The sequence below is a fragment of the Homarus americanus genome, unplaced genomic scaffold (genome assembly GCF_018991925.1).
Source record: "Homarus americanus isolate GMGI-L3 unplaced genomic scaffold, GMGI_Hamer_2.0 scaffold31037, whole genome shotgun sequence".
Lineage (NCBI taxonomy): Eukaryota > Metazoa > Arthropoda > Malacostraca > Decapoda > Nephropidae > Homarus > Homarus americanus.
In genome coordinates, this window is record NW_024722227.1 from 17,241,807 (window position 1) to 17,266,396 (window position 24,590).

The window sequence follows — 24,590 nt, forward strand, 5'->3', positions numbered from 1 at the left end:
ATATATATATATATATATATATATATATATATATATATATATATATATATATATATATATATATATATATAACAGGAAAGAAGAAAGCACAGTTATATACTCACCCCTGAAGATGTGAATTGCACGAAAGCGCTTGGGAACTTCGTGTTTTCTTCTTTCCTTGTGGTTATCAGCATATACCTAGATCACGCGCACCTACAGTGATTTACTTGCATATATATATATATATATATATATATATATATATATATATATATATATATATATATATATATATATATATATATATATATATATATATATATATATATACCGTATATATTATTTATTGCGAGGATACGGGGAAAATCCAAGGTAAATATTCTACAGGAACTGCCACACAGTTGGATAAAACAGAGGAAACTGACGCAGAATTTTATTTCACCCAAATGAAATATAATACAGTTTTAAGTTCTATGAAACCATTTTCACCATCTTTGGTATAGGATAATAATAGAGCAGACGATGGACGCCAGTGAAGGAGTGTGATCACCACCATAACGTACAGTATAGCTCCCTGATGGTCAAGAATAAATACTGTCAAGATGATCACTAAAAATGTCCATACTCGTAGCTGATGGGTAATTAACGACATAATATTCGTAAGAAACTCAGCCACGCTTCGGTTTGATCGAATGATAGGACTTTGGGTGAACTTTAAGCTGATATACTTGTGTATACTGTACTAAAATCTATTGTAGTAAATTACTGTTTATGGTCAGAATGTTAAATCTTTGGATAATGTATCGGCATTTCAAGTCTTACGTTAGTAAATATCATTGATGAATCAAGAATCATGGGCCGGATACAGCTACCATGATAATTGTTTTATCATATTTTTGGTGGGATTGGCCAAAAATTTTATAAGAATATTGAACACTATTCTATTCACGTATTTTATAGTACTGGCCATAATTTTTCCCATATCAACAATGTTCGGCTTGGAAGCAAAATGTCCATCACCGTAGGGAAATAAAATTAATTATACGTACCTTGTGTTTCCTTTGGGTCATATTAGTGATCACTCTCTAACACTATGGTCGTTGGTTTGCACCTCATCATGTTGTCTTTCATCGTGTGACCTATTATTAGTCTATGCTTTGGTTTTCTCATGGCATGACTACAGAACACTCTGATGAACTATGATGCCTGTAGGCTTGTGAGCCTCTGTAGCTGGTCTCTAAAATAGTGGATTCTGTGTGTTAAACTTTACACTGTAGATGCCAGTGTTTAACTTACATAAAATAGTAAGCATACAAGGTGAGAGGATTTTATCATTAGCAGCTAGATGATTTAAACTTTAAAACTTCTGTCCTCGTCAAAATCTTAAGCCAGCAATATTTGAAATGTCAAAATACATATTCTCACCACCGCGTGGCTCACATCATCAACATGTTTTTTTTTAAACTCGTTAATCTCAATCACCATACCACACGATAAAAACCTCCAGTACAAGATGATTCACATCACCAACACTGTCCATTTAGGCATATAATAATAGATAAATTAATGGTTCATTTGAGCGATAAATAGATGGCGCGATATAAGTTTTGGAGTTATGTGGACACATAGTATGTTCTTAGTGTGTATATGGATCCCAAAATCATTAGTTCGTGTCACATCAACTGTGTGAACCTTTAAAGTGACCCCTGGTATAAAAAATTCAGCTGAATCATCTACAAGTTTCACACAGTTAGTACGAAAATTAAATAGCGATTTTTTTTACTGCCGTACATGCATTATTAACATCTTCTTTATACACAAGGTTCCAAGACACTGTATCGTGCAACCATCTTCTTGCTCAGACAACCTTCAACAGCTAAATCAAATCGACTATGACCATCAACACACTATGGTTTATGGTGACTAGTCAGAAGATTTAATGGCAGAGCGTGGCATAAAGAATGGTGGGAACCGATGATAGTGGTGTCAGGTATGGTGGTAACGGACGGTAGTGGTGTCAGGTATGGTGTTAACGGACGGTAGTGGTGTCAAGGATGGTGGTATCGGACGGTAGTGGAGTCAGGTATGGTGGTAACGGACGGTAGTGGTGTCACGGATGGTGGTATCGGATGGTATTGGTGTCAGGGATGGTGGTAACTGGTGATAGTGATAGTGGTGTCAGGGATGGCGGTATCGGATAGTAGTTGTGTTAGGGATGATGGTAACAGAGGTCGTGGTGTCAGGGATGATGGTATTAGTGGGTAATGGTGTCAGGATAGTAGTGGTGTCAGGGATGGTGTTATCAGATGGTAGTGGTGTCAGGTATAGTAGTATTAGATGGTAAAGATGTCAGGGATGGTGTTATCAGATGGTAATGGTGACAGGGATGGTGTTATCAGACGGTAGTGGTGACAGGGATGGTGTTACCAGATGGTAATGGTCTCAGGAATGGTGTTATCAGATGGTAATGGTGTCAGGGATGGTGTTATCAGATAGTAGTGGTGTCAGGGATGGTGTTGACAGATGGTAATGGTGTCAGGATGTAGTGATCAGTCAGTGAGGTACATTTAGTGATCAGTCAGTGAGGTACATGTACAGTAGTGATCAGTCAGAGAGGTACATGTAGTGATCAGTCAGAGAGGTACATGTAGTGATCAGTCAGAGAGGTACATTTAGTGATCAGTCAGTGAGGTACATGTAGTGATCAGTCAGAGAGGTACATGTAGTGATCAGTCAGTGAGGTACATGTAGTGATCAGTCAGAGAGGTACATGTAGTGATCAGTCAGAGAGGTACATGTAGTGATCAGTCAGTGAGGTACAGTAGTGATCAGTCAGAGAGGTACATGTAGTGATCAGTCAGTGAGGTACAGTAGTGATCAGTCCGAGAGGTACATGTAGTGATCAGTCAGAGAGGTACAGTAGTGATCAGTCAGAGAGGTACATGTAGTGATCAGTCAGTGAGGTACAGTAGTGATCAGTCAGAGAGGTACATGTAGTGATCAGTCAGTGAGGTACATGTAGTGATCAGTCAGAGAGGTACAGTAGTGATCAGTCAGAGAGGTTAAGTCCCCTTCATTAGTGCGTTTACAGGAGCTCGTCAGGTTTAGTGCAGTGTGGCAGCCTGTGTTTGTTTACATTCGACAGAAGGAAACCCACACTAGTAAACTTGCTATGAAATCAAATTTAAACAATACTAAAAAAATGTCTCAAAGACAATGATTTGTGGAATGTTTATATGACGAGCCCCTGTAAACGCACTAGTGAAGGGGACTTTACATATAGTGTCAGTCAGCGAGGGAAAGTCAGAAGTTCCTGGCGGCCTCTCATTGGTCATTATCGGTGAAGGACGCGGAGTGCTTATAGATGACTTTGCCACGGAGGAGCTGCTCTGGGTGCGGGTCATTGTACAGCCTTTTCTTGAGGTTGTCAATAGACATCTCGGTGTACTGCAGCTCTCTGTTCGTGTCTGGTCTTTGGACGGTCTGGAGACCTTCCTTGAACTTGTGGCCGTCGGGAAGCATCTTGAAAATGAGCTCATTGACGTGGTGGTGGTCGTTGGGCGCGTAGGTGACCTCGTTGTTGTCGATGGTCGGCTGGCTCCTGGTAGGGTGGCAGGGCGAGCACGAACAGTTGGTTATCATCTGGATGTTTTTGGTCACCTGATAAGCGTTGCCGTACTCTTCACAGTCCAGCTGGATCTGGGAAACAAAGTTGAAGGTTGATATTATTGTCTAGGCGGCTTCTCTTTGCTCTCTCTCTCTCTTTCTCCCTCTCTCTCTTTCTGATTCTTTGATAAAATAATTATAAAACTCTTTCAGTTTACTAATAAGTGATAGTACAGCCCAAAACTTGTATATAATTTCCTCAAAGGATCGAAAAATATTACCACGGCAATAGGTTAAATAGAAATGGAAAATCGGCTGTGATTGTTTACGACAGGACCACGACACAGCTGCCAACAGGACTTTGCCACTAGGCTCTTTTTGTCCTAGGGAGTATTAAAACATGCCATCACTGATCTATGTCTGAATTCTGCAGGGCCCAACATTTCTTAGCTTTTCAGTAACGTTTAGTGATTCATTTCGGTTAAAACCAAACATTTCGTTGGTGGTTTGTTTTAAAGCACTGGAGGAGGACAGTCGCCTGGTGGCAAGGGGTACTTGGTACTGTAACGCGATACTGTCCCGGGCAATTACGGCTGATTTTTCTTTTCGCTTGATTTTTGTGCTGGTAATATTTTGGTCTTTTCAAGGAGTTCTCAGCAACTTCTCTTAAAGTAAGTTTGTAGTTAATTTCTTATTGGATCACTAATTTTGCCCCTTCTTTGTTGACCCGTCTATTGTAAGCTGCCTTTCCCCAATCTTTCTGTTTCCTTACTTCAAGTATCGCTCTCTCTTTTTCTCTCTTTAAGTCTAAGTCTTTCCCAGGTGCCGCTCTCTTTCACTCCCTGATTATCTCAAGTAAACTTTTTCCAACAACATCTTGGATCTGCCAATGTCGACTAGTTCGTTCACCCATGCCAATACTAAAGGTGCCGTCTCAACCCCCCCCCCCTCTCTCTCATACTTTTGTTTTCTCTTTTTCCATAGCCATTGACGTTTCTGTCTCCAATCCACTACCCCCCTCACTCCGTTACTCGCTCTCCATGACTACTTACAGTTGTCCAGTGGGACTCGGAAGCCTGGCAGGAGTCACAGTAGTCGAGCTGCTCGTCGCCAGGGGTCTCCGGTTCTGTCTGGGGGACGGTGTAACTGAAGCAGGTGCCCACACATACGTAGTTCTCCATCTCCTGCAACACACCACCACCACCGTCAACAACAACTGGGAGTTTATACTTGAGGTACCTATTAGTGTTTCGGGCTTCCTTACGCCATTGTTTACGTAATATCATTTGTTTACCTTACAAAAGAGAATATTATATCAATTCTCAAGGGTAAGATTCCTCTGGTATTATAGATTTTTTTTGTGTAGGGATAAATAGTTATATAATAACATTGTTTATAGTTTATAATCAAATGTAATTCCAGCAAAGGTATAATAAATACATAATGATAAATATATATTAATGGTTGCCCAAGGGCCACCTAGGCGTGAATTTGTTTAAGGTGTAGAAGCTGTCGCCAACACAATAATCACACCCTAAGTTAACGAGTTGTATGACCCAGTGTCAAGGAATAGTCCGAGAAGACCGGACAACTTCCCAACTGCACTGGCTAACCATTACCCCCGGAACACGATCCGCAAATCAATTAACATCCAGGTTTACAATTACTGCTGGGTAGACAGAGGCAAACGGCGTAAAGAAACTTGCCCATAGTTTCACCCTGCCCGGGGATCGAACCCTAGACCACTCGCTTGCGAGACAAGCGTGCTGACTATTACACCACAGACCACCACAATAAACACAGAAACACACAAGTGAAACAAAATCTTTAATTTCTTGTTTGATTTTGATAGATTAGTTAACAAATTAGTGACACATTAAAGAGGGTGTTAAGAGTAAACGCTGGAAATGTAGAGCAAAAATGTGGTGCAGTGTAACCAGGTGGTGTTGATAGAACAAATTAAGATGTGGAGGAAAGACCGAAGGACGAGAAAAGGGAGAGGGTGAGACTGTTCAAAGAGAATAAGTGCAAATAAGGAGACAGACATAAAAATAGAAGGATGAAGATGTGGAAAGTAAAAGTAAAAAATGTGGGATTATGGGAGAAGAGTGTGGAGGACTTGTTTGGGTAGAGGAGAGGCGTGGGAGGGCGACCCGACCCACCTTGGAGGTACAGTGAGCGTGGGTGACGATCTGGCGGATGTGCTTTAGCTCACAGAGGGAGTGTTGCTCCGGGTTCAGTACCAAGTTGTGCACCTGTGGAGAGAAGATCAATGAGAGTTGTGCATACCTTGGTGATTGTATTATATTATCACCTCTCATTATGAGAGAGAGAGAGAGAGAGTATGCATTTTTTTCTTTTTACTATTTTGTTGAAGATACAAGAAACTAAAATGGCCCTCGTATCGAACAGTTCTGCAAGAAGGACAGACGAGGTTCTACACCACATTGATTTCAGGCCAGCACTGTACAGTATGTTATGAGAGACTGCACTAACACTGGATAGACGAAAAAAGAAATATCCCACGCAAAATTTACGGGAGGCAAATTTTAACCGTTGCTTCGCTTAGTAAAAAATAAATACAGGTTACTTCGATGTTCTTGTTCTGTAGGCCTAAAGTGTTTACAGGGTGCAACGGCGGGTAGCTACAATGCTCACCCCCAGTCTTAAAGGTTGCTGGATAGCCTCTAGAACACCCCTAGCCAACCCAGCTGTGACTGGTTACTTAGCTTTATAGTTGGGAAATGACAGTGGTCGAGTGTAGTGCTGGTGTCATATAGAAATTTTTCCCTCAAAGAAAGCTAACACTCAGGTCATATTAACTTTTCTAACAGCAGACGACTCGATCCAACCAATCTCAATTCCACACGACAGAATGTGGGCGGTGCTTATTCTATCTAATAATAGTGGACATGTTATAGTTTAATATAGTTTTTGAGAGGACAAGTTGGATAAGTTTGCTGAGAGGAGTAGGGACTTACCGTGTGGTGGTCGGAGGAGTCACGGTGTTGTTGAGTGATGGTGGAGTCCGTCTCAGCTGGATCTGGTGGCGGGGGAAACACGTCGTTGGTCGCCACCACCACCACCACAAACATCGTCAACAACCACGTCCACGAAGACCACATCTGTCAGCGACCGTAGTACTTGTGATAATAGAACAACAACACAATGATATTGATAGTAATGATCATAATACGTACATAACAGTTAGGATAATGTTGACAACTACACTATTACAAATATTCCCCGTAAAAAAAAGATGAAAATAAAGCTCACAACAACACAGTACTTCAACCTTAGGTCCAGAAGAACAGGGTGGCCGTGTTTTCTGGTCCTGGCTTCCCTGTTATTAGTTACATATAGAGACAACAGGTGAAGGATTCCTGGAGCAAAGCTGTCTGATTGGTTGATTCCATGACCAGAGAATCGATGGAAACATATCGTGCGGACGTACAGTTTACTTTAATTACTATGAATTCCACATAAATACTCCCCGATATAATTATATTTTATAGTTTGGCGTAAGTATAGAAATTTTTATAGGGTGACGTAATTCATTTCTTATAAATTGATATTATATAATATTTTATAGATTGGCGTAATTATAAAAAAAATTAAGGGTGTCGTAATTTTAGAAATTCTACTAGGTTGACTCATTCGTTGATTTTAAAGATATTATAGACATTATTTATGATTATGGTGGTAAAAAACCATTAATTATTTTCATTAAAAGGTCTAAATCAAATAAGCCAATCAGAGCCATCGTTAGCCATACCATATCAGTTGTCTCTGTAAAAGTCAACAGGGTACTAGACTACCTGTTACCTGGCTTAATTAAGGGATTCCATGGCACCATTACTCCAGTGCATGACAGGAATATATTATACACACCTGCTGGTCAACATCCTGGACACAGAGGGATAAGTACACTAAAAGAAAGAATATGTATCTATCTACAGTATATATCTATCTATCTTTCTATCTATCTCTCATCTATCTATCTATCTATCTATCTCTCATCTATCTATCTATCTATCTATCTATCTATCTATCTATCTGTATCTCTGTATCTCTGTATCTCTGTCTGTCTCGTAAGAATTTTCATAGTAGGCATAACACTGATACTAAAAGAACTAATCATAGAAATTATAATAATAATGGTATGGATGATCAACAGAGATAAATAATAATAAAAAAACAAAAAAAAGAAGCAGGAGGGAGGGAAAAATATATAAACTGTCACCATTCAGAGAGAGAGAGAGAGAGAGAGAGAGAGAGAGAGTGTATGTTACAATAATATTAAAACACACGCAAAGTAACAGTTTTCCTTCTTGTCTAATACTAAATATAAACCCGGAAATATAACGCAAGTGATTCTAAGATGGTATCTGATAATGGAACCTTGATGTTCCCATGACTATATAGTAGAGTATAACCCTTATGTAGGAAATAATGTTACAGTAGCACAGCGGAGGAGGAAAACAGTAAGAATAAACTAGCTCGCTATAATGACCTTACACCTACGAAATGAGAAAAAAAATGAATTAAGACCATTTTATTGTATTCAAACCCGAAGAAGGTGAGAAATATTACCACGATTTATATTCTGTAAGTAAGGCGTGATAGTTTAGAAGAATATAATACACAATATAAAACGCTCTCACTCTCATTACGTTTTTCGAGATGTAAACAAGATCGTATAGAAAATTGGAACGCGATACTGAGCGGCCGTCAACTGGGCCATTGACAACTGTGTTCAAAAAGAGTAAATAAGTTGAATAAAAGAAAGACTGGCCAGCGAGTATGTCGATATCACGAGGTTTACCAAATTTTATGCTTCACTAATTTCACAGATAACGTCCTATTCACTCATACACACAGAAACACACGCCTCCCCTTCACCCACACACACACACACACGTAATAGCCTACGCACGTACAAACACCAGCTTCCATTCCCTACAGACACACGTACAGTATTCATGTGCACATACACGCAAACTCACGTACATGCTCACACACATAAACATACACAGTGGAGTATAATGTCTCATCTTTTGTTTGATTGGGATTCATAAGACCGAAAACCAATGTATATTTTGTTTTCTGTTCAGGTCAGGTGTTGAGACCCCAAGCTGAAGTCAGGGTGGGAAAAAATCCCAGGTATTTTATTTATTTGTTACTTACTGTTGAAGTTATGATGTACTACTGAGCCTTAACGACTAATGTCATTAACCCTTTATAGGCCAGGGGTTTCTCTCAGCTGAATAAAACCGTCTGGCGTTAGACAGAGTAAAATACCTAGTACAGTGGTTCTCAACCTTGTTTGCCCCATGCACCCCTTTCACCATATGTCAGAATGTCATTCCCCCTCCTTTCCAAGATTGTCTGCCTCAAAAAGTGCATTCCAAATAATATGCATATAATACTGAAAATCCTTTATTTTTTCCATATTAGTACATATACATTTACAATTTTACATGGATTATTTTTATAGTGGAGTTTTACAAATTAAATGTCAATTGAAAATGTTGATGGATTTATAAAACTTGAATAAAAGTAAAATAGTTTTTTTTATTTATAATGAATTACTTAACAGACCAAACTGAAGCATAATGCAATAAACAAAAAGTTCAATAGAATACCAGGATATTGTAAATTTGTAATTAATTTTATTCAGATGAAGATTACAGTCAATGAGAAACCTGTGATTGTTTTTTCTTCGCCAATTCTGGGATACGCGGAGGAGTGCTTGAAAGGGCACAACGCAGGTCATTTTCTACCTCTAATCTACTACGTTGCTTCGTTTTAATTTGCAACAGAGTTGAAAAGCCTGACTCACAAAGATATGTCGACACAAACGGAAGCAATGCACGGATAGCTCTTTCTGCCACTTTTGGGTAGGAATCGCACATCAAGGGCCAAAATTCTGTGATTGATTTCTCATCGAACATATCTCTTGCTCCCGAATCAGTTTCCCCCCCCCCTGAAAACCTGAATTCCCCCCCTGGGGGGAATTCCCCCCTGTTCATCAGCTGATGCGCGGGAACCTCAGAAGAAAGCCCCGTGCCTCGCTTTCATACCACTGGATTGGTAAAATGCTATGACATATAGATACAGTGGGCAGTTTCCCATGAGGTTGGACCGCCATCAGTGATGTTAGGTTTGGTGAAAATAACAGTCATAAACACTTTAGGTATTGTGGAAAGCTAGCAAAAAGAGTTGATTATATATATATATATATATATATATATATATATATATATATATATATATATATATATATATATATATATATATATATATATATATATATATATATATATATATATGTGTGTGTGTGTGTGTTCTCTTCACCTGAGCCGCTGCATTGCTTCTAAGTTAGTTTGCGGCATAAAAAAACATATTGTGGGAAAGGTCAGATTTACCTTTACGTATGATTACCAAAGAACTTGTGCGGTTGTTGCATTATTAAAGGTCCAGAATAATGTAAACAAAACAACAATATTAACATGTTGAAAAAAATTACTTCATTCACTCTTCAATTTTTACGATCATCATCATCACCCCACGATAGGATGAAGGCCTCCTCTCCGTGTTTTCACAGCCTTCTCCCGTGACTTTTACTCCCTGGCCACTGTGCGCCTCCAAACTTCCTATTATCTTCAGCCCGTCTAGTAGTCAGCCATTTTACGCGTCTTCTCTTAATTCGTGGGATCTAATCGGAGATCTTAATAATCCACTGTTCCTACTGCTGTTCTGTGTTCCTCTCACTGCCATTTCAGTTTCTTCGCCTTTATTCTGCACTGGTTTAAGATCTCGTCCATTTGTTGTTTTTACTGTCTCTAAGTGAAATATATAATAACTGTATACGATTTTTTGTGTAGCTTAAGAGTTTGTGTATTATTTCTCCGTTATACATATGCAACATATGTACAGTCGCCTGCATTTATACCTGGTATAGTGGCTGAAACGTTTTGTGAGATTTGGCAATTCTGTGTTTGTTAACATCGTATTAAAACTCCCGGAATTGGCTCTATAAGGAATTTCGTAATAGTATCCACACCTCGCAAAACACGAAAACCATTGTACCAGGTATAAGTGCAGGCGACTGTACATGTATATGAAAAATGGAATATTTATTACCACAAAATATCTCATCATAGCTTAATCAGGTAGAAAATATTAACAAAATAAAATAGATTTTACATCAGTGGTCTTGAATTATTCTCATAGTGAAGAAACCAACCTGGTCGGGAATAGTTTAGTCATATTACCAAAGTTGATTGATGGATAAGTTATTAATCAAATTTATTATAAGATAAACATGTCAACACTCACACAAACATACTGTCGTGTCTTTTTTGTTAAGGAGACAAAAAATTGCACCAAAAATAGATTGAGCCAACCTAACACTTCGTTGTTATTACGACACTTTACGATGCTTCTACTTCAAAGGTCATCGACAATTGTAATAAGAAAATATCTACATAAATACAAACAAAAGTTTCTACTAAATCATTCAGGTTCTTTCATTTTCAGTTTGATATGTAAACAATTGAGAGAGATCTATAAAACAGTTACGTGATGGTTTTATACATCAACCAGTAATCAATATTGCTTAAAACAGAAACAAAGAAACTTGTTTTGAGAATGTGTACAGTATCCTCCACCTGTCGAGTGGTAGTGAAGAAGAGGGATGAAAGAACGTTGTGTCCTGTGGACCCCTCAAGTGTACAACCTCTTCAGTTACTATTGTACTCTACATTGTTGTACTTGGCACCACATCCTTTGTACAGTTCAGTTTGCAGAATAAAACTGTAACGGTTTTAATAGTGCTGAGGTAAGTGAGTGAGGTACACCCACTAAAAAATTATTCGGCACCCTTACGGCATGATACAATATGACACGGGTGCCGAATAATTTTTTAGTGGGTGTACATGGCGGGCAGGTAGTACCGTGATGGTGTGCCAAGAGGAAACAAATATACTGTATACTGTACCTAAATAACGGATTGATGCACACACGCACAGGTACACATATAAACGCATGCATACACATATACACACAAACATATACATATAGTCATACACACAAACATATACATATAGTCATACACACAAACACATACATATAGTCATACACACATAAATATACAGGAACGACTAGAATCATGACACTCTGACAGTATGATTTCTCAGTTCAGGGAGACACTCGTAAGAGAAAGTCAATTTATGCTTGAGTGACCAATAGAACATGGCCTTTGAGGACTTGTGGGGTAGTGTGTCAACTCTTGTTGGCCACCAAGAAAAGTGGGGAGGAACTCGGGGATGCAGTAGATGGGGAACGAAGTGGGATGCTGGAGAAGTATTCAGTAACTCTTGGTGTGGGTGTAGGCTGGCAGGAGGTGGCGGCGTGGGGGGGTTAATGATGTGCGTCTTAGTGGTGTTGACGCAACACTTACCTGGCAGCAAGGCCAGTTCTTCACCCACCCCCCTCAACCCCACACCATCTGCTCCCTGCTGCGCACGTCTTCATTCCCTGACCCTATATCATACTTTATTGTAATTGACACGTCAAGGTCATAGTGCCAACGCCACGAACACACAGCGGTGTGAATTCTTGCGTCGCGTATCTCACAGAAGGGACGAGGTGGGTCGGGAAGATCCCCAGGTGGCCGCTATCACAGTGATGTATGTTGCAGGGAGGCTGGAAAAAGTGGTCCTCTGAGGGCCCGTGATGCCGCCTGTGATAACACTCTACGCCACACAAAAGTGAACCCTATGTATGGATGTGCAGCGCTCAGTGTCGCCCGCCCAGTCTGCTAGCTGACTCACTCCTATTTTTGTATCGGGTTTCGGGAATGGCTAGTAACCGCTAGCTAGTCCTGTGAAGGCGAGAGATGACCAGTGAGCGATGTGGGTGATCTTTAATCCTAACTGTATTGTTATTCCTCAGCTGTATAGTTAACCACCATCACGCAACCACTCACTAAGTGTGAGTGTGTGTAAATACAGTTCATGAACTGGGTAATATCTAAACAAGGTGTAAAAATATATATATATATATATATATATATATATATATATATATATATATATATATATATATATATATATATATATATATATATATATATATATATATATATATATAGTAAAAAAATAAAATAAAACAATTTGGTATTATATGAGGTTATTGCGGGTAATTCTCATTGTCATAGTCAAGTTATAAGTCACAGCCAACCATAGCGCTGACTACCAACGTAATCAAGAAAAGGAAGTGACTCTTTATTGTCACTTTGTGTTGGGTGAGAAGGTCAAGTGGTGTTACTCTGGAAAGCGTATTCGTTTATCTCAGATTTCAGATTTGTTGGTGCAGAGTAGGTGCCGTCGGCGGTCATGCCTGGGAGTGTGGTGATGTGTCTTGCCCGCCAGATACAGGAAAGGTACAGAGAACAGCGTCGTGACCTGTACATGGCCTTCATCGACCAAACCAAGGCCTTCGACTCGGTCAACAGGGAACCTCTCTGGCGGATCCTCAACGGTTTTGGCTGCCCACCAAAATTCATCGCCATTGTGAGGCAACTCCACGATGGCATGAACGGATGTCCTGCACAATGGCACGCAGTCTGAGTTCTTCCATCAAACGGGGGTTAAACAAGAGTGTGTACTAGCACCAACTCTCTTTTCCATTTTCTTGGCTGCCTTCCTTACTCGTGCCAGTGCCAATTTAGCCAACGGGGTGGGCATCTAGTACTGGATGAAGGGTCTTTTCAACTTAAGACGACTCCAGGCAGGAACAAAGGTGTTGGCAGCTTCCATTACTGTGGTGTCTTTCCTGATAAACTGAAAATTGTAAAAGTTCACCCGGCATATAAAAAATCTGGGGACAAAGGTCTCTTCAAGAATTACCGCCCCATTTCAGTCCTCCAGCTTGAGTAAGATACTGGAAAAGCTAGCATGTAATAGACTAAATTCCTTCTGCAATGCCAATAACATCTTTACAGACTCCCAGTTTGGATTCAGAGCTAGAAGGTCGACTGAGAGTGCCCTGCTATCTACTAATGACATCTTAAATTCCTTTGATGACAGTCAGTTCACATCGGTTTTCTTGGATCTCTCTAAGCCTTCCATACTGTCATACCACTATTTCACTTTCAAAGCTTGAACATTACGGCGTTAGGGGCCTGTCCCACAATTGGTTTACCTCATATCTGTCCAACAGGATGCAGTATGTCTGCTATAATAACCACCAATCTGACCCCTCGCCAATCTTGTATGGGGTCCCCCAAGGTTCCATTCTCGGTCAGTACTGTTTTGTTGTACACAAACGACATAGTCACGCCAGCTCACTCATAAAATACAACTTATTTGCAGACGATTAGTAATCTCTATGCCAGCAACTTAGACCTCCATTCCTTGATGAGAACTATGAAGACTGAATTGACTTAAGTCGGGACCTGGGTAATACGAAATAAACTGACCTTAAACAGAAAACCCATTACACGATCTTTCACAGAAGGAAAACTTACCCCAGACCTGGACCCTGTACCTTGGTAATACAGTCCTCAAACGCAAACAAATACTAAATTCCTTGGAGTTATTGTTGATGAGAAACTTAACTGGAGAAACCACATACAAGCCATTCACAGTAAAATCAATAAACAGTGCAGTATCATGTATCACACTCGACAGTCGCTCCTCACAGCAATGAAAATCTAACATGATCTTGTTTACCAACACCTGATATACTGTCACACACTGGGGGCCTCAAAACACAATCTCTAATCTCTGGTTACTGCACAAAGAGAGTTGTACGGACAATGACCTCTTGAAACAGATCACACAAACAAAAATTTGCTATATTAACATTTTTATAATTCGAAGATATTAACACCTACTGCTGTGCCCTCTTTGTTTACAAATCTATCAATCACTTGCTTGACAATAATTATTTCCAGTTCGGAATAATCAGAGATACAACTTAAGGTACCCAGAGCTACTAAGACCACCCCATGCACTCCTCTCAGTCCCAGACCTCCATAAAATATCATGGTGTGAAGGTGTGGACAACTTACCCACACATCCGAGCAAAGACTACGCTCCTTCCTTTAAATCATCTCTTAAAAATATCTATTGTCGAAGAATTAATATTTCTTGTAACACTTAATATAATTACAGTACCTGCTTTTATTGTACCATCAAAACCGTTTTATTGGAAATTATCATGTCACTAGATAAGTAATTACCATTGCAATAAACTATAATTGCCAACTAGACATAATCCTGACAGCTCTGTCCTCTTGTTCAACCTTATTACTGTACAACCTTATGCTGTCTCCCCATTATACTTATGTTTTTCAATTCCACTGTAATTTATATGTATATGTGTGTGTGTATGTATATGTATGTGTATGTGTATATATGTATAAATGTATATATATATATATATATATATATATATATATATATATATATATATATATATATATATATACTACTTTATTGGGCTAATGAAATATATATGGATCCTCGTGTTTCGAAGCCGGATTTGGTAAAACGTTATAATCATGTTCATGGTTGTTAAAATGATGGTCGTGGTTGTTATAATCATGTTCATGGTTGTTATAATGATGGTCGTGGTTGTTATAATCATAGTCGTGGTTGTTATAATCATAGTCGTGGTTGTTATAATCATGGTCGTGGTTGTTGTAATCATACTCGTGATTGTTATAATCATGGTCGTGGTTGTTATAATCATGGTCGTGGGTGTTATAATCATACTCGTGATTGTTATAATCATGGTCGTGGTTATTATAATATGGTCGTGGGTGTTATAATCATAGTCGTGGTTGTTATAATCATGGTCGTGGTTGTTATAATCATGGTCGTGGTTGTTATAATCATAGTCGTGGTTGTTATAATCATGGTCGTGGTTGTTATAATCATAGTCGTGGTTGTTATAATCATGGTCGTGGTTGTTATAATCATGGTCGTGGTTGTTATAATCATAGTCGTGGTTGTTATAATCATAGTCGTGGTTGTTATAATCATAGTCGTGGTTGTTATAATCATGGTCGTGGTTGTTGTAATCATACTCGTGATTGTTATAATCATGGTCGTGGTTGTTATAATCATGGTCGTGGGTGTTATAATCATACTCGTGATTGTTATAATCATGGTCGTGGTTGTTATAATCATGGTCGTGGTTGTTATAATCATAGTCGTGGTTGTTATAATCATGGTCGTGGTTGTTATAATCATGGTCGTGGTTGTTATAATCATAGTCGTGGTTGTTATAATCATGGTCGTGGTTGTTATAATCATAGTCGTGGTTGTTATAATCATAGTGGGTTGTTATAATCATACTCGTAATTGTTATAATCAGCTGGTTGTTATAATCATACTCGTGGTTGTTATAATCATGGTCGTGGTTGTTATAATCATACTCGTGGTTGTTATAATCATGGTCGTTCTTGTTATAATCATGGTCGTGGTTTTTATAATCATACTCGTGATTGTTATAATCATGGTCGTTTGTTATAATCATGGTCGTGGTTGTTATAATCATACTCGTGGGTGTTATAATCATGGTCGTTCTTGTTATAATCATGGTCGTGGTTGTTATAATCATGGTCGTGGTTGTTATAATCATGGTCGTGGTTGTTATAATCATGTTAGTGGTTGTTATAATCATGGTCGTGGTTGTTATATTCATAGTCGTGGTTGTTATAATCATACTCGTGGTTGTTATAATCATGGTCGTGGTTGTTATAATCATAGTCGTGGTTGTTATAATCATGGTCGTGGTTGTTATAATCATGGTCGTGGTTGTTATAATCATGGTCGTGGTTGTTATAATCATAGTCGTGGTTGTTATGATCATGGTCGTGGTTGTTATAATCATGGTCGTGGTATGGTCGTGGTTGTTATAATCATAAAAGGTCGCAGCTGTTATAATCATGGTCGTGGTTGTTATAATCATACTCGTGGTTGTTATAATCATAGTCGAGGTTGTTATAATCATGGTCGTGGTTGTTATATTCATGGTCGTGGTTGTTATAATCATGGTCGTGGTTGTTATGATCATGGTCGTGGTTATTTATAATCATGGTCGTGGTTGTTATATTCATGAATTGATGGTTGTTACCGTCCATACTCGTGGTTGTTATAATCATGGTCGTGGTTGTTATAATCATGGTCGTGGTTATAATCATATTTATAATCATGGTCATGGCTGTTATGATCATGGTCATTAGTTGTTATAATCATGGTCGTGGTTGTTATAATCATGGTCATGGCTGTTATGATCATGGTAGTGGTTGATTATAATCATGGTCGTGGTTGTTATAATCATGGTCGTGGTTGTTATAATCATGGTCGTGGTTGTTATAATCATGGTCATGGCTGTTATGATCATGGTAGTGAGTTTGTTATAATCATGGTCGTGGTTGTTATAATCATGGTCGTGGTTTATTTATAATCATGGTAGTAGTTGTTATAATCATGGTCATGGCTGTTATGATCATGGTCGTGGATTTGATATAATCATGGTCGTGGGGTTGTTATAATCATGGTCATGGCTGTTATGATCATGGTAGTGGTTGTTATAATCATGGTCGTGGTTGTTATAATCATGGTCGTGGTTGTTATAATGTGGTCGTGGTTGTTATAATCATGGTCATGGCTGTTATGATCATGGTAGTGGTTGTTATAATCATGGTCGTGGTTATTAGATACTACAAGTATCTAGTGTACTATAGGAAACAATAGAATAAAGGTTAGAATAATTAGTTAAAGAAATATTCATATAACGAGAGGTTAAAATCCTAAAAAATAAAAATTATTATGAATCTGCCGATGATCATTCCGAGTTAAATTATATTATGAAGAGAAGTGACCTTGATTCTGGTTAGATTAGTCACCATCTGCTTAAGTCATCACCTGTGTTAAGTCATCATACTCATCATCTACGTTAGTCGGTTTTAGGCCCATCTCACATGACTGACCGACCATCGATGTTCCTTCGGGCGAGGTGTTAGTTTTCAATACGTCTTATTATTATTTACGCTGAGTGGATGTAAGACCTCCTACCCTCACTGACGCAGCTATGGTCGAATTTGGTGTTATTCTTCTTTATAAATGCCTTTTTAATCTGCTGTCTCCGTCTCTCCGTCCTGTCTATTGCCATCCCAACTGTCTGTTCGTCTGCGTGGTATTTTGTCTGTACTCTTTGTGTCGTCAAATCTGTCTGTCTTATCCGTTGTTGGCGTGTGTCTGCCTGTTTGTCTAATGTGAACCAGTCAGTCCAGCTGTCTGTCTGTCATGTTAGTTGCCATATTGTCTAATTGTGCATGTATATGAATCATCTATTTTGTCAACCTCTTGTCTGTTTCACTGTCTAGTTTCACCCTGTGTAGTCATGTCTGTCTGTCTGCATGTATGTGTCTGTTATCTTTATAACATAAGTCTGTCTATCTGTCTGTCTTTCTGTGTGTCCTTGAATCTGTCTGTATTATGTCTTTTGTTGTCCACTTCTCTCTCTCTCCATTTTGCCTCCGTACTATATATCTTTATTTATATATCTCTATGTCCTCCATTACACTACTCATCATATTTATGATTTTCTTTGTATTAATAAATTGATTTTAATATGGTATTCTGGGAACTTTAAAAACACGTCCCTCCATTCATGCCTCCATCTCTCTATCCCTCTCTCCCATCTCCTTTCTCCGCTCGCCTCTTAAGGATAATAATGTTTTCTTCTCCTTCTCTTCTCCCTTTCTATCTTCTCCATGCATTCCTGTTATCATCTTTTTTATCTCTTCTCCTTTTCCTATGTACCAGTCAGCCACAGAAATAAGTATACACCATGGCTCATGGGTCCGAAAAAAACGCTCTGATAATGTTGAAACTGCATCCAGACGCATGATGAAACTCAGCTCCCCACCTGTTATTTCTAACTATTTTCTGTTTCTCCTTCTTTATTCTTTTATTATACTCATCTTCCTTCCGTTGCTAATCCAAACAACATTAAAAAGTAAGGCTAAGAAAAAAAGTGGGGGGAGGGGGAGGAGGGAGCAGTACGATAACTGCAATCGTCCTGCTGGCAGGCAGGGTACAGTGACATCTTTTGCCAACGTAAATAAAACGGTTAATTAATGCCTTCCTAAAAAAACCCATCGAAATGGGACCAGGTTTGTTCCACTCTACGAATGTTTTTGATTTTTCCACAAAGTTTGATGAAAAACGATTGTGCCGTTTCGGCTGCCCAGAACGAATACACACACGGCTAGTACTATAGTATATTAGATTACTTGATATGCAGGCACAACAATACAAAGCAACAAGCGATATATATTTAATAACTCTTAATTGGACATCTTAAAACACATTTATATAAGTATTTTAATTCTAGATAATAGCTTTGCACATCGGCTAAAATGTAATAAAAAATATTGAAGAAATTCAATCATCAATATAAAAAATAATGGAAAATATTTAAAAAAAAATCCTTTTGTTACTATTAATATTAATAATAATTGATAATGATTAGTATTAATTGTTATTACAAATTATTAATAATTACAAGAAAGAAGATTTATCATCTAATCAAGCTGTAATTACTACATAAAAGGGCGACTTTAAAGGAGCTGGTTATTGGTGGAAACAAACATTCAGTTTTTCAACACCAATAGCCAGCTCCTGTAAGGTGGTGCTACCTTGCCATCATTTAAGAGACTAACACTGTTACACGTGTCTCTGTTATTAATATAATGTGTCCTTGAAAGTGGGATCAACTGTACAGAATTCAGTATGATTGATTTAGGATCTGAACATAGTCTACCAGTGGTCAATATACTATATTTTTCAGATATTAAAGTTCATCATCTGAACCTTCCGAGTCTATATCTTGTTCAGCAACTACTGTTTCTGGGGTAGTGGTTGAATTCTGACACACTGAACATGAACACAAGTCAGTGCAAGGAAGCTTGTTATGGAGACATGTGCATCTTCCTTGTGCACATTTTGTTTTCTCACATGAACAATGCACAAGTTCCATTACACTAAATGGTGCTGGGGGAAAAGTCATCCAATCGACTACCAATTTTTTGTTTTCAATTTTCCAACCATTACTTTCAGGTGGCGGTATTTCAGGATTTTGAACTAGACATCGCTTATATATTGCTGCCTGATAATTGGCCCACTGTATGTGCTTCAGAAGGGAATCCTTATTCGGGGGTAACCTACATTCTCCATATCTGCCAGACTTTAACATTTTCACCCGTGATTCATTTACATCACAGCAATCCTTTTGTCCATATAGCTCGTATATATATGCCTCCAGCTCATCAGATAGAGTCTGAGAAACCTCAAATACATTTCCAAGTTGTGCTAATGCTGCACAGTGAGCAGGTTTTGATATCATGATTTTGGCAGAGTTCTTTTTTCCTATTCCACGCTAACAGTCACAACCGGTCACAATGAAAGAAGGCTTCACACACTTCTCCACCAAAATGGCCAAATATTTGGCATAGAGCAATTGTGCGCATATTATCTCCTTTACCAGTATGGAAGTACAACTCCGCATCAATGTCCATACAGAATGCTACAGCGACCACAAGTACATCAGTATCTGGGCTGTTTATAACTGTGTCCACTAGTATTGGCAGCATGAACACTGTGTAAGAGCAGCCAGCTTCCTCTTGGGTTGTATACAATGCTGGAATTGGTTTGACTTCAACAGCAGTCTTTATATCATTCACACGAATCAGATCACACTCATCCCTGTGATATCAAACAGAGAGACCAGTCAAGTACTCAACATATACAATCCAAGATCTATATCACTATAGCCTGCTCTATGTACCTACCTAATTCAGAGATATGAGCTAGCCTTTCATCATGTTTCTTTCGTACTCTGTCTATCTTCGTTTTATCTGTAAACCGCATGTAGAACTTGCGGTGATATCCGACGATTTCTACCTCGGGGATTTTAGCGTGCAACGCTTCAAAGCTCTGTATATGTTGTAATTCAAAACATTTAATTATGTAACTGTATATTTTCAGCCTTTGGCTGCCATCTTTCAATAAACCGTTAATTATTATTATTATTATTATTATTATTATTATTATTGTTAGTCCATGGCAGTTTATGGAATCCTTGGCAACTATTCCTGGTATCTAGGTATTTCCATAAATGCGCCAGAGACAAATTTCGCCAACTAATATAGAAAACCTATTAATATTGTCCCGTCTTGTAGAATCAACAACGTGCATGGAGCACGCCATGTTTTATCAATAATGGTGAGGGCGATCATGGATGATAGTGAACCAGCCATATGAGACACGCTGTTGTTTCATTGGTGGCCAGTGCTCTGCCGTGACGTCACTATGTGCTGCTTTCTATCCATTTTTTCTGAGGTACAAACAAAATTATAAACTAATGTGCAACTTTTGAGACTGGGAACATGTATTCAAGATTAGCAGCATCAAATTTACAAGAAAAAATTCATTTGAAGTAGTTCCTTGATGGGTACTAAGGAATTGAATGATATCGAGCCTCGGCCCGCGGTCTACAAGTACTGTATATGTCGCGTGGGGTCCGACTAATTGCCCAAATGTACCCAAATGTACCCAAATGTACCCAAATGTACCCAAATGTAGCCGGAATGAAGTCAAATAATGGTCCTAGATGAATAAATCGGACTACTAATCACTTCTCGATTAGTATTTGGTGTCACAAAGTCACAAAAAAATGGTAAACTTAATTTAATCTGAGTTAATAGATCAAGTGCATGTACCTAACCTAACCTAACCTAACCTAACCTCGACTAGTATTTGGTGTCACAAAGTCACAAAGATGGTAAACTTAATTTAATCTGAGTTAATAGATCAAGTGCATGTACCTAACCTAACCTAATCTAATCTAACCTAACCTAACCTAACCTAAACTAACCTACGCTTGTACGACCATCATTTGAATTCATTGCGGCTACATTTGGGTACATTTGGGTACATTTGAGTAATTAGTCGGACCGGTCGCGCGTGTGGCCACTTTGTTGACGCTCAGCTGAACCTGCTGGGAGTAATTCCTGTCTTTTTAACTATTCGCGCGCGTGTGTGTTAATTTCTACTTGTATTATGTAGGAAAAACTAAATTACATTAATATCCTGTGACCACAATTTGGATATAAGTGTGTCAGTGTAGCCGCCAGTCTCTATCATCTATATATCTTGTAACGTTTCAGAAAAGTGAGTCGTCACCAACACCAGGTGAATGAACTGAACTTAATAAGAGCTCTTAACTAAGCCCCACGTTACCAGTAAGGATTTGGTATGTGTTTTGTCTGTCTCCATGACATGAACCACAATTAAGGGATTGATATTAGGTTGAGGTATAAGTGTATTTACTTTTCTTGTAAAATTCAGTTTGCCCGGTTTTAACAACATGAGATAAAGCAAGTCACAGGTCATGGAGACACAAATACCACATAAGATCTTGCATTTAAATAACCCCTGCTACACACGATTCTCCCAGATGAGAGGAATAACTGCGGCGATCACACTGAGATTTCATTAAGTCATTCTCCCTCTGGATAACATTTGTCTGTTGGTATTTTACAATGTATTTTTGACCATTATCAAGCGAGACAGTTTAGTGAAATACATTGACTGACTGTTGACGGTATATATATATATATATATATAAAATATATATATATATATATATATATGCAAATATATATATATATATATATATATATATAATACTCAGCAACAATCCACCGCCTTGCGAAAACCATATCTGTTTGACAAAATCCCGGTTTTCGACTCACCTAACTCACTAACCACCAATTGCACCAGAGAAATATTGATTTCAAAATACTAACAAGTCGCCAGAGGGCATTAACTTACCTGTACGTGTAAAATAACTAATCTGCACCGAAAACATACCTTTCTTACCAGGACGCGTTTTATGTAACAAATAAAAAATACCCGTGTACCCAGCCTGAATCAAGCACACAAACAGGAGCAAACAGAGGAGGAAGTGAGGAGGAGGTAAAGGAGGTGGAGGAGGAGTGGTGAGGTGAGGAGGAGGTAAAGGAGAGAGAAGGAGGTAAGGAGAGCTAAAGGAGGTAAGGAGGTAAAAGGAGGTAAGGAGGAGGTAAAGGAGGTAAGGAGGAGGTAAAGGAGGTGAGGAGGTAAGGGAGGGGAAAGGAGGTGAGGGGAGGAGGGGTAAAGGGAGTGAGGGGAGGAGGAGGGAGGAGGGGTGAGGAGGAGGAAGAGGTGAGGAGGAGGTGGAGGAGAGGAAGTGAGGGGAGGAGGAGTAAAGGGAGGAGGAGGAGAGAGGTGGGAGGTAAAGGAGGAGGAGGCAGGAGGAGGAGTAAAGGAGGTGAGGAGGAGTAAAGGAGGGGAGGAGGGAGGTAAAGTGAGGTGAGGAGGAGGAAGTGAGGAGGAGGAGGTAAAGGAGGTGGAGGAGGAGGTAAAGGAGGTGAGGAGGGGTGCATGAGAGGAGGAGGATAAAGGAGGTGAGGAGGAGGTAAAGAGGTGAGGAGGAGGTAAAGGAGGGAAGGGAGAGTGAGGTAAGGAGGGTAAAGTGGTAAGGAGGAGTGTAAGGAGAGGGGGAGGGAGGAGGAGTAAGAGGTGAGGAGGGGAGGTGAGGAGGGAGGGAGGTGAGGAGGAGGTGAGGTAAAGGGAGGTGAGGAGGAGGTGAGGAGGTGAGGAGGAGAGGAAGGAGGGAGGAGGAGGTAAAGTGAGGTGAGGAGGAAGGAGGAGGAGGAGGGAAGGAGGTGGAGGAGGAGGAAGGAGGGAGGAGGAGGAAGGAGGTGAGGAGGAGGTGGAAGGAGGTGGAGGAGGTGGAGGAGGAGCATAAAGGAGGTGAGGAGGAGTGTAAAGAGGAGGAGGAAAAGAGAAGGAGAGGAGTGTAAAGGGAGGGAGGAGGGAGGTAAAGGAGGGGAGGAGGGAGGTAAAGTGAGGTGTGAGGAGGATGTAAAGGAGGTGAGGAGGAGGAGGTAAAGTGAGGTAAGGGGGAGGAGGAGGTGTAAAGTGAGGAGGAGGAGGAGATGAGGAGGAAAGGAGGGAGGAGATGTAAAGTGAGGTAAGGAAGTGAGGTAAGGAGATGTAAGGAGGTGAGGAGGAGGAAGAGGTGAGGAGAGTGAAGAAGGTGGAGGAGGAGCAAAGTGAGAGGAGGAGGAGGAGGAGGTAAGTGAGGTGAGGGAGAGTGAGAGGTAGGAGGAGGCAAGGAGGGGAGATGCAAGTGAGGTGAGTAAGGAGCAAAGAGGTAAGGAGGAGGTAAAGGAGGTGAGGAGGATGGAGGAGGAGGAAGTGGGGAGGAGGATGTAAAGGAGGTAAGGAGGAGGTAAAGGAGGAGGAAGGAGGGGAGGAGGAGGAAAAGGAGGAGAGAGGTGAGGAGGAGTGTGAGGTGAGGAGGAGGTAAGGGGAGGTAGGAGAGGAGCAAGGTGAGGTGATGAGACAAAGTGAGGGTGAGGAGGAGGTAAAGTAAGGAAGGAAGAGTAAGTGAGGTAAGGAGAGTAAAGGAGGTGAGGAGGAGGAGGAGTGTAAAGGAGGTGAGGAGGAGGTAAAGTGAGGTGAGGAGGAGTGTAAGAGGAAGGAGATGGTGGAAGGAGGTGAGGAGGAGGTAAGGAGAGTGTGGAAGGAGGTGAGGAGGAGTGAGGTGAGGGAGGAGGTAAGAAAGGTAGAGAGGAGGTAAGGTTAGGGAGGAGGTAAGGAGGTGGGAGGGAGGAGGTAAAGTGAGGTGGTGAGGAGGAGGAGGAGAGGTAAGTGAGGAGGAGGAAGGGGTGAGGTGAGAGGTAAGGTGAGGAGGAGTGTAGTGAGGGGAGGGGAGAAGGAGGTAAGGGAGATGGTGTAAAGGAGGAGGAGGAGGAAGGAGGTGAGGAGGAGTAAAGTGAGAGTGTAAGGAGGAGGAAGTAAAGGGTAGAGGAGGGAAGTGAGGTGAGGAGGAGTGTGGGAAGTGAGGAGGAGGAGGCAGTGAGGAGG

At 39.9% G+C, this 24,590-nt stretch overlaps 1 protein-coding gene across 1 annotated transcript in view; it reads right to left on the reverse strand.

Annotated features, from left to right (window-relative positions):
• Positions 1-400: 400 nt before the first annotated feature.
• The window catches only part of LOC121862399 (neuroblastoma suppressor of tumorigenicity 1-like), a 57,765-nt gene continuing 33,575 nt past the window's right edge, over positions 401-24,590 (reverse strand). The window contains exons 3-6 of the mRNA XM_042360664.1: positions 6,570-6,713; positions 5,751-5,843; positions 4,641-4,772; positions 401-3,681 (exon numbers count right to left, since the gene is read on the reverse strand). Of these exons, the coding sequence (XP_042216598.1) occupies positions 3,307-3,681; positions 4,641-4,772; positions 5,751-5,843; positions 6,570-6,713 (744 nt within the window). The 3' untranslated portion in view covers positions 401-3,306. The remainder of the gene's footprint in view (positions 3,682-4,640; positions 4,773-5,750; positions 5,844-6,569; positions 6,714-24,590) is intronic.